The following is a 10210-nucleotide window of genomic DNA, read 5'->3' on the forward strand; positions in this document are numbered from 1 at the left end:
TACACTTTTTGTTTCGTTTTGGTTGCAGCATTCAAAATCTTTAACAATATAAATGTGCAAGATGTTACATGCATACAAAATTGATTTTTATAAAACACAGCCAGTTTCCCATCAAATGAATGAACATGAAATCTATGACAAACGACATACTTAATATGCTGCGACAGAGCCAAAAATATAGAATGAAGTATGATTAGACCAACCTTTCGTAAGTGAATTTTGATCTCTGTTACTTCTGAATTTAAGACATTTTAGTATACTTGCAGGTAAAAAGAAACATGTTATCGAACAGAATATCATCCATTCCAAAGGCCAAATTGAAAGGTAAAAGTTGTTACTTTGTATACGTATCTTTCCGAAATATAAAGATATATATTAAATTATTCTGCTTTGTATGTATTTATTTCTTTTCCAATAAGGCATAAAACTTTTGAATTTATAATGAATTTCACCCGAATCGATCGTATATTGTTGAATGAAAATCGCCTTAAATTAGGGTCCTGATCGATCGTGTCTCTTGGGTTGGTCAAGTCAAATCAAAGGTTTCCCAAGCGGTGCTTAATTAAATGTTGTTTGTTCAATGTCCAGTAGCAAATATTTCATGAAAATACAGGACCAGAACAAACTAACAATAAATCCAATTAGGTACGTTTTATAAAATGTATCTACCGAGATGAAGGTCGGGAAATTCAGCCTGCCTCTGTAGTACATTACAGTGATTAAAGTACTGATGACATGTCCAAGCTTTGTTTACAAGGATCTGAGAACACTTCATTCTACTTACTGTTTTAAAGACCTTTCGGGATCCTCTGGTTTTGTCGGATTAATACACACCTTCACAAATTTGAAGGCTGAAATTTCATTGGCTGATATAATACTTACCAGAACAGAAACTAGAACGGAGTGTTGTCTGATCATTGTAAGCAAAGCTTGAACACAGGATCTGTATTTTAATCAGTTTGACTCTGTAGAAGGTATGTTTCATTGGAAAATACACTTTGACTTTCAACAGGCCATCTACATCCCTCAAAAATTAATTGTAAACAGTATTTGACGTACATGAGAGCGTTGAACTTTACCTACATGAGACATCAGATTCAACATTCTCATTTTGACGGGATGTGACGACAAACCACGTATCTCAACATTTGCGTTAATGTCGGCCATAAAAAGTCCAGTAGATCATAATTTTATATCCCAGACAGTTTTGGAATAATTGGTATCAATGATTCCCATGTAAAGTTGCACCAGTTTGAAGTTATAGCAATGGCTGGTCAGCAACATGAATCGTCTTTCTGTGATATACTACAATTATCTTTTGTAGTAACATTTTAAAAACGTGTTTAAGTGTAGTAAAAAGTAGGCTTCCTGTTCAGGACGAGAGCCAATTCCTTTTTGTACAGTAGGAAACTTATTGTTGTCTACCCCAAATTTTACGCTTGATGCGTTAATCATCCATGCATTAATCAATCAATTATTCCATCCATCATGCTAAATCCAGTTATTGATGCATAACGTCATCAGCTACATGTATATTAAAATACACTGTATTAACCTACAGTTTTTGTTTTTTTACAGAGTGAATATAGAACAATATCCAATGTTGGTACCTAATGACATCTCTGTGGTTTGTGATTTGGAAGATGATTGCGTGGCCGTGTCTTCTGTTCTTGAAAGTTGGAAGAAAGAACACGGTTTGTATATTAGTTTTGTCATTGACATGGAATCAATCTTGCAGTTTGATTGGCCTTTAAAGTCTAAAGGATTCAAATCAATAATATATTGAAAACTGATTTTAATTGACAGCTACGTATATACTTCTGTGTAAATAAAACGCTAAACACATAAAAACTAACCACATTATAAGTACATAAAGTGTTCCTAAATCTATTATCTCTTTTGTGTTACTGAAGTAGAAAATAATTATGTAGATAAATATATTAATGTATACACTTTTGGCATACTTAATTTGGTAATTTTCTTCTTTTTCTAGATTACAATGAACCTCTTAGGGATGAACATGTCTTGTATCTCAGCAAACTTATAGCCACAGACAATACATTTCACAAAATTGGAATAAAACTCTGCATTCCTGAGAACGAGATAGCCATAATAAAAACTAATCATTCTGGTGACGTATTCAATCAGGCATATTATACTCTTGACAAATGGCGAAAGCTTAAAGGGGAATCAGCTTTTGTACTGGTCATTTTAAATGAGTTACATGAATTGGAAAGGAATGATATCGTTGAAAAGTTCTGCTCCGTGCATCGGTGACCAACAGTTGTGAAACGACAGTGCACCGTATGCCTAAATCAGGATTGTAGAGTCCGTGTATTATGAGTTTAGAAATGCCGACGAAAAGGAATATCTGGTTCGCAATGAACAAGAAGTGAAAAAGTAAACAAAAATACCGAGTTCCAAGGCAAATCCAAGAAGGGGATGTCCATAAAAACTGACAAAATCAAACATTATCAACCAGCGGAAATGCGACAGGTGTTCAAGCACTATATCAAGGCAATAGTTAAGATTACTTGCAAATTGATTAAGCAATTAAAGCTTTTTAAAAATATGTGTCCGTAATATTTCTGAACTTTATCTATTGTTTAAGATTGTTATGTTTTACATATAATCCCCTTGTTTTATTAATTTTGTATTTACATTGTGCCAAAGATCAAATTTATTCGTTCTGTGTATGTTCACTTGTTTTTGTTGATGTGTCTCTTGATTGAGTTAAGCCATTTCAATTGATATTGTATAGTGTGTCTTTCTATGTTGTGATGTTACACTATTGTTTCAGGTTAGAGTGAAGGTTGGTGCCTATTACAACGTTTAAACCCGCTGCATTTGTTTGCACCTGTCCTAAGTCAGGAACCTGATGTTCAGTGGTTGTCGTTTGTTGATGTGGTTCATAAGTGTTTCTCGTTTCTCGTTATTTTATATAGATTAGACCGTTGGTTTTCCTGTTTGAATGGTATTACACTAGTCATTTTTGGCGCTCTTTATATCTTGCTGTTCGGTGTGATCCAAGGCTACGTGTTGAAGACCGTACTTTGACCTATAATGGTTTACTTTTACAAATTGTGACTTGAATGGAGAGTTGTCTCATTGGCACACATACCACATCTTCTTATATCTATTATGTCTATTGAGCATTTAACTCATCTTGTTGCAACATTTTATACTAAAGAAATTGAAATATGTTTACCGGTCTTATTTCTTATAGTATATCATATACTAATATGTTGTGTACAAATTGTGATGTTTTCAAGTTATAATTTGAACAGAATTTTTGTACAAGTTTACAGTATTTTGTGAACCTTTTAACATAATTGGATAAAACAAGAAACACTGCTTTTATCACTATCATATTTTTATGACTACATGGTACAGTCTTATACATAGCACATATATTTTGAGGACCTAGAATCTGGTAAAAGTAAAAATGTAAAATTAAAATCTAAACTACTATTAATCATTTGCAGTGCTTAACGTTAGGTTGAAGTATAAACATTTTCTACAAAACATAATACGAGTTAATTATTAAAGATAAACTTGTATAATCTTGTATAAGAAGGTGTGCTAAATTAATGACAACTTGTACAAAAAACCCTGTACAAATAATTATTTGGACAAAATTACAACTTGTGCACAGTATGAAATACAATAAGTTTTAACTAAGGAACAAAATCAATAACAGCTATTTTATGAAGTGTGATATTCCCTCTAATATATGAGTCTCAGAATAGCTTTTACGATCAAAAGTTTTAAATCTCAACTGATCGGAAAATTTATAACTTCTGCTACGAAAAGTTCACATATCCGTCCGTGCAATCGTTCGGCCAAATGCGGAACGAGTGCATGTTTGTCCCCTCAACTTACGGTGTGACTGCAGGTTTCAATGCAGTCATTGTTTATTTTGAAGATGTTTTAAACATGCTAATGGTGTAGATTTCGTGTACTAGTACTTCATATTTTTTTTCTATTTTTGAATATACAGTGCACAGTATGTCGGCAAAACGCCTCAAAGAAATGTTTTATTTAGAGTGTTTTATTATACACATACTGAAGGTAGGCATTTTGTCAGAACTATTAAGAAAACTATAATTAATATGGTAGTTACAATTAAGTAAACATTTGTTAATTTTTTCATTTATATTTAAATGAATAACTGTTTGTCTTCAATTTTTGAATAATTCAACAAATGTATGGATAAATGGATAAATGAACGAAATAAAAAGATAAATAACAAAAATATCGAACTCCAAGGAAAATTCAAAACGGAAAGTCTTTTATCGAATGGCAAAATCTAGTATTTGCTTTTTCATTATAGTGCATTTTCTGGACGATCAATATAGTTTTTTTTCAATATAAAATTCACAGAAGATAAGGTATCAGAACTTATTAATTAAACGTTTTTCATTATTCATGGTACACACGTTATCCGCATAATACCTAGAGTTTCATAATAATTTTATTTGCAGAATGTTTGTATGAATATTGCCAGGATGACTTTGTTAATGAATTATGGAGATCTACTAAATTGTTTTTTTCCAATTAATGATTTCCTTATAGTTATAAACAGACATTATTGGCTTATATAGGCTTCTTTCAGAGACCGTTTACACACAGGGAAAACAACCACATGATGTTCAAATATAAGAGCTCATACAATGAGACACCTATCCACCAAAGACTAAATGACAAATATGTAAACAGGTTACTACCTGCATATGGTCTTTAACAAAATCGTACAATAAGCTATAAAAAGCCCCATGGTAACAAAGTGTGAATAAAATACAAACGAGAAAAATACGGACTTATTTAAGTGATATGCCAATAATTTTACAGATATTGTATATTGATTTACGAACTCTATATTGGTAAATTAGTAAGTTACATCCCGTGTGTGATAACACATCTACAGGTACAGACAAAATTCCAAACAAAGTCTTAAAATCTGAAAAATTTAGTAAATGTTAAAAGACATTCGTGGTGCCGAAATCCCTGAGGATAGTTTTACAGTTTGCATATATTAACTTAACTGAAATGTCGAAGACATCCCTATAGACACTGGAATAAGGAATATATAAGCACAAAAAGAAGATGGCAAAGAAACATTAACACCAACGATGAAAACTAAGAGTACGAACAACCGTCTTTTTGTGTAAAGTATCCCTCGCAAAACAAAAATATCCAAATGAAGAAACGGACCAGCTCCTTTGGGTGAAAGTAAAATTAGAGAATTCTTAATCATTCAACGAAAAATATCACCGATGTTAGGGGTTAATATTATTAACGTTTTCTATTTATATTGATTTGTATTGGGCATTAGTCAATAAACTTTAATTTACAACAACAGAGGAACAAGTCTGCTATTCAAAAGTCGAAACTGGTGTCCATAAGAATTTCTACAACCTGCCGATCAACTTGATTCCCGAAACATATATTGATGTTATCAAAAAGAAATTGAACAGCTTCAAATATCTCATCACAGTTCTAGTTAGAATATCTTGCATATTTACCTTTGTAATTACAACTAAAGAAGGTTTTGTATGGATGCAGCAAATGTGTTAGGTAAAAAAACAAGGTTTTTTCCATTGAAAAAAGTCAATGCTATCTCCCCAAAAAAGATATATTTAAATATTTTTTGAAATGGAATTCAATATCAAATGAAAATATAGTGAATGAAATGTGTTTAACTTCATTAGGAACGCTCAAATCTAAACATTTGAAGGTAGTGATGACATAGAAATATTCATACATCAAGGGAAATTAATATCGAGTGATGTTTATCAGACTTTTCCAGTTTAAGCCACAATTTATACAATATTAAATGTTCTTTCTCCTTTTTTGGTTGACGATATATTTGTCATTTTTTTCAGAAAGTTTATAACCGCTTGAATTTGTCAACTTTCATCTCGTGCATCTTTATATAATTTACTAGTACTGTTCACTAAAATCTAGCAACCGGAAAAGTTGCGACTACAACGTTGACATGTAAATGGACAAATATATGCAATAAAAAACCTCGGCTGTCATTCGCTATATCGAGAAAAATGGTTGTGAAAGATTAGAATAAGTAACTGTGGTCAAGTATTGCGATTGGATCGTGAAAGATCTGGTATAGGATCGTAAAGGAAATCTTATGGAGAATACACATGCAACGTCACTATGGTTGGAATGAAAAAAATGATGGTTTATGTATTCTATCTACATGTAGTCCTTTCTGTAGCTCAGTGAATGTGATGAACATTTTCAACTCTACTTCTCGATGTAGAAGCTGGCATGGTCAAGGTCATTATACATCACCTACTCTCCATGATATCTCTATTAATCATCTGCCATTTATACAAAGCCGTTAGGTATTCATCATATTCGCATGAACCTTTATTCATTACCCCTTTCAAAACTTCATTCTCTGTACAACTTATGTTTGGAAACCACTGTTACAAACCCCCATTCAAACCAATACAAACTTACAGCTACAATATCGGATATAGCCAGTCACAGACTTTTCAAACCAGTTCGCATTGGAAAAGACGAAGAGAAAAAAAAAAGATCGTTTCTAAAACTAAATAATCTAATTTAATGAATTATAAAGACAAATATTGGAATAATAAAAATGTCAAAATGGTTCAGCTTTATGATCAGTATCCGAGAAATATAAAGGTTTAAATGTACATCGTTTTTTTAAAACTACAAAAGGCAGATTGCTAATCGAAATTTCAAAGAAGAAAATATATAAAAAAAAATGATTTTTTTTTCCTATTTTGAATGCATAAACTACTTATCTCTTTAAAAAATCGTTCCATGTTACCGTTTTACATGGTTCTTAAACGTTATTTTGTTTTAGTTTAATCAGAAACTTTGCAAAAATGGTAATATTTGTAAAATTTGATATTTCGGATCGTGAAAGATCGGGTACCACTATTTGATAATCGTGCAAAGGATCGTCAAAGATCAGTTGCCGCTTATTTGTTATTCAAAAATCCTCAAAAACGATTTATTTCTTCTTAAAACACGTGATAATTTATATTTGTAAATGGTATAGCAAAAGATTGGATTTGCATGACTTATTCCGCTTCACTTTTGTTTGTAAATAAGGCTATGATGGTTTGATGACATTGGATCTGATTATTAAATTATACCACATTGAATTCATGTAGTTGCCCTATTTCAATATAAGTCCTTCTGTCCTTCCTGCATAAGTTTATGTTGTATGAAAAGTTAAGATTATCTAATCTGATTTCCATTAATTTTTATGCAGTCATATTTATAAAACGAAAATTGGGAAAAAACATTGTTTATAAAACTGAAGGAAAACAACTGTCCTATTCCTGACTTGGCACAGGTATTTTCACTCATTCGTGGATGCATTTAGCATTATAAATACAAATATATTTACTTTTCGACAATTTACGCAATGAAGGTCTTTTTATCTTGGATGCCTATTTAGCATTGCTTCATAAATGAAAACAGGTCTAAATAAGTATATAAATATCACAAAAAAATGAAAGCATTAATTCACGTTCTTAGTAAGTAATTACACGCTTCAACCAATTACAAGCATATCAATTAGTAAAAGAAATGTTGTTTTCTGATCATTATGTTTGGTCACGCCTAGTCTTTCACGATCAAAATAATGCGTTTCCTGATCTTTCACGATCAATTTTGATTAAAAATTAACAAAATTATATTTTTTTCAAAAATAATATGAACTATTTCAAGTAATAACATGCTTTTATCTTACTGAATATCTGACACACTAAAGATTAAGTTTCAAATATATCATGATATATTGGAATGTGACCATTATAGATACAAATCGGAATTTTTTCTAAATGATTCTCATAGGATTGTGTGTCGCCTTTTGTTTTTTCTTAAAAAGTACTGCATTTTTTCTTTAACGTAGTGCTGTACCCCAATTTTTGATATGTTTCCCTATTATGTCTGCTTGTTTTGCTCACACATTGTTGTCAATATAATAGAATTGTATGTGACTGTCATACAAGTGAGAGGTTTAGCTAGCTATAAAACCAGGTTTAATCCACCATTTTCTACATAAGGAAATGCCTGTACCAAGTCAGGAATATGACAGTTGTTTTCCATTCGTTTGACGTGTTTCAGCTGTTGATTTTGCCATTTGTTTAGGGACTTTCCGTTTTGAATTTTTATTAATTTACTTCTTTTTATGCCTATAAAACACTAAGTATGATTCCGTTAAACATGTTCCATTTCCCTGATGGAACGCCTTGGTGTAGAAACTAGATGGAACTAGTTCATCCGACTGAGATGAATGACCCCCTAAAAGGACGACACTTACATTGTTTTCTATGTACATTTACGGTTTGATCTGCCTTTAGTTCATTTGTTTTCTATGTACATTCACGTTTGATCTGCCTTTAATTCATTTTGAGTCATTTTATTATAGGTTATTTATGAAGGGATTGAAACGATGCAATCCCCACACAATTCGGGCAGCTCTTCCAATCAAACCATTTATTTTATCAAAAATAAGGGAGGAATAAGATTTTGATGATGTCAATAGTTACACTTATTGGTGCATTTTTCTTTTTGCTTTCTATTTGATATGTAGGAAAGCCAATTTAGTTGGAACAGTAGATGATAGCTCTAAATGTTTACATAGAGAAGATATTTCAGTTTTTAAAGATTATTTATTAGTTCAGTTTCATTGGTCTAAGACTATACAGTTTGGGGAGAGATATTAGAAATACCAATTATTAAGAATTTATACTCTCCGTTATGTGCATATAGTGCCTTTAAGGCCATGTGTGAAAAAATTCCTGTTTCAGCTTCTTCCCAAGCTTTTTATCTGTTAGAAAAATTAAGCCAGTGTCTAACAATATGTTGCAAACTTTTTTTAAAAACATTATTGAGAAAATTGGATTAGATCAATCAGGATACTCATCTCATAGTTTCAGAAGAGGAGTGCAACTTGGGCATTCCAATGTGGCGTATATTCTGAACTCATTCAATTACAAGGAGATTGGAATAAATTGTACCTTAGATATGGTTTAGCTGATAAATTGCAAGTCTCATAAAAAAATGATTGGAAGTCTTTGATATATGTTTTTAGTTGGAATTAAATTTTAAATGTTGTAGGTTTGAAGGCATGGGGTAAACCCATCATTGTTATTTCAGATTCTATTTTTTAAAGTATCTTCCAGAGATGAGGAATACGTAACTTCAGGCTTTTGGTGGACTGAGTTGCGAAATGCTCTTAAGAAAATTAAGAAATAGGGTATTCACCTGGTACCATTTTAACAATATTATTTTGCATGTGGGTACGAATGACTTATTCAATATACTAGTTTATTTTAAAAGTACATTCGTGGTATTATACATGAATTGAGGATTTGTAATCCAGATAGTATAATTACTGTATCCTCAATTTTACCAAGGCCATGTGATTTTAATCATTCTGAATTGTATGTTATGAATTTTAACAATGTACTTAAACAGTTGGCTTCCTCTCTTACTAATGTCAGATACATGTCATGTGAGAAGACTTTTTTGTGCTTTTGATTTTGCCATTTGATTAGGGACTTTCCGTTTTGAATTTTCCTCGGAGTTCAGTATTTTTGTGATTTAACTTTTTGTTTATAGTAGAGTGAGGAAGCCAATTAACACTTTGTTTTCAGTTGACAAATTGCATTTGTCCACTACTGGACTCAATAAAGTTTTTAGCTTTATAACTAATACTCTTTCTCATTTTTAAACATTTGAAATAGAATGAATTGAATTTAGATCGTGTTTGAAATTAGATTTAGGATTTTTAAATTCAAATTTACTAGTAAATTGCAGCTTATTTTTAGGAGATGGTTTACTCTTATTCTTCACATAAGAGAGAGTGGACTATTGATCCTGTTTTCTCTATTATTATTGTAGAGGGTTTACACTGTTAACTCTATCATACATCCTTGTTAGTTCAATGGTTAGTACACCTGGTCCTTGTGATGGGGATCGAGGTTCGAGTCCTCGACTTGGATTATAGAAGATGGTGTAGACTCACCCTTTAAATTATTTTAGAAATATAATAAAAGTTGCAATTTGCAGTTTCTGAGATTTGTTTGATTGGCGGACCTTCGATTTGGCGGGTACGAAATTTACATTTCATTTGTATCTCATAGAATTTTTATTTTGTTATGCTTCATACTATATATTTATTAAGATACTACTAAGTAGT

At 31.5% G+C, this 10210-nt stretch overlaps 1 protein-coding gene across 2 annotated transcripts in view; it reads left to right on the forward strand.

The window, feature by feature from the left end:
- Positions 1 to 2690, forward strand: part of LOC127716493 (uncharacterized) — a 68591-nt gene extending 65901 nt beyond the window's left edge. For both annotated transcript variants that reach the window (XM_052222722.1, XM_052222725.1), the window contains exons 6-8: positions 267 to 324; positions 1579 to 1694; positions 1994 to 2690. In XM_052222722.1, coding sequence (XP_052078682.1) covers positions 267 to 324; positions 1579 to 1694; positions 1994 to 2277 — 458 coding nt within the window. In that variant the 3' untranslated portion in view covers positions 2278 to 2690. The remainder of the gene's footprint in view (positions 1 to 266; positions 325 to 1578; positions 1695 to 1993) is intronic.
- The last annotated feature ends 7520 nt before the right edge of the window (positions 2691 to 10210 follow it).

This window comes from Mytilus californianus, unplaced genomic scaffold, assembly GCF_021869535.1.
Source record: "Mytilus californianus isolate M0D057914Y unplaced genomic scaffold, xbMytCali1.0.p SCAF_9, whole genome shotgun sequence".
Taxonomy (NCBI): Eukaryota; Metazoa; Mollusca; class Bivalvia; order Mytilida; family Mytilidae; genus Mytilus; species Mytilus californianus.